Genomic DNA, 1,082 nt, shown 5'->3' with positions numbered 1-1,082 from the left:
GTGCTGGAATTCTGTCATATTTTCAATCACACTTGGCTGCAAAGAAGCGCATGCAAGAAAAAGTCTGCTCAGTACCTTCAATCAGAAAAATGACCAATTCCTTGCTTTCCATTTTAACTGTTGCTACAGCTACATATAAACATACCTGTCTTGCTCTTTTCTACAATATTAGTGATTCATAGTTCATTATTACAGGAACCTCCAAAATACAACGTTATTTCTTACAGACTAACCGGTTTCATATTTATGTCATTTCAAACAGCTATAATGCAGTAACTGCATTGCTAATAATGTCAGGATCTCCAATAATGCAGCACTGATAATTTCGTTTACAAGTTCTGCTTCAGACCACCCCACCCGTCCTTTGAACATCAGAGTAAGATCATAACCACAATAGCTATTCTGTGCTCTATTATTTTTAGATGTACTAACAAAGTAAGTTTCTAATATTTCAGTCATAATGGCTAATATGTCCCCATATCATTCATACAGAAATTTCTACCCATGGCAGTTATTTCACCTGTAAGGTCTGATGAAGAAGACAGATCTACCACACTGTGAGAAGTTAATCACCTATTGGGACAAACACTGCCATCCTTCAAGAAAATTCACTGAAGGCCCAGTAAAGGCCCAGTGCCGTCCTATCCACCTCAGCGAAATCTGTAATACTTGTATGAACAGAATTTGCCAAATTGTTTTCCTCCACAAGTTACACATTGACAGGAATGTGTATTAATATTTTAGGCTTTAAGATAATGACCAAGTAGTTGGTTTTGTTGTTGCTTTGGGGTTGGTGGGTTGTTTGGGTTTTTTTAACAAAGATGATAAATTTGTTGCTGCATATGCATCTCTTTCTTGACACCTGATTTATCTGATCATATACAATCAGTATTTTCAGACACTAATCACCTGTATTTACTCCATAGTGCAGATACTCAGTGCAGTTTACTACTATTAGCTTTCACTTCAGAGGGCTGAAAGGAACAGAGGTAACTGGACGAACTGATAAAAGGAAAAATCAGGAAAAATCGCTGTTGTTAGTGAGGACAAAAATGCATGTAGGAAAGAGCTAAAACATCAAC

The 1,082-nt window shown here is 36.9% G+C and overlaps 1 protein-coding gene across 1 annotated transcript in view; it reads right to left on the bottom strand.

Moving 5' to 3' along the window:
* IDE (insulin degrading enzyme) overlaps positions 1 to 1,082 on the bottom strand; it is a gene marked incomplete at its 3' end in the record, with an annotated part of 57,956 nt that continues 56,874 nt past the window's right edge. The window contains exon 25 of the mRNA XM_008643808.2: positions 1 to 36. Within this exon, the coding sequence (XP_008642030.1) occupies positions 1 to 36 (36 nt within the window). The remainder of the gene's footprint in view (positions 37 to 1,082) is intronic.

The sequence above is a fragment of the Corvus brachyrhynchos genome, unplaced genomic scaffold (genome assembly GCF_000691975.1).
Source record: "Corvus brachyrhynchos isolate BGI_N302 unplaced genomic scaffold, ASM69197v1 scaffold61, whole genome shotgun sequence".
NCBI lineage: Eukaryota > Metazoa > Chordata > Aves > Passeriformes > Corvidae > Corvus > Corvus brachyrhynchos.
Note: the sequence above shows the minus strand (reverse complement) of the source record. Positions and strands in the feature narration are given on the sequence as shown.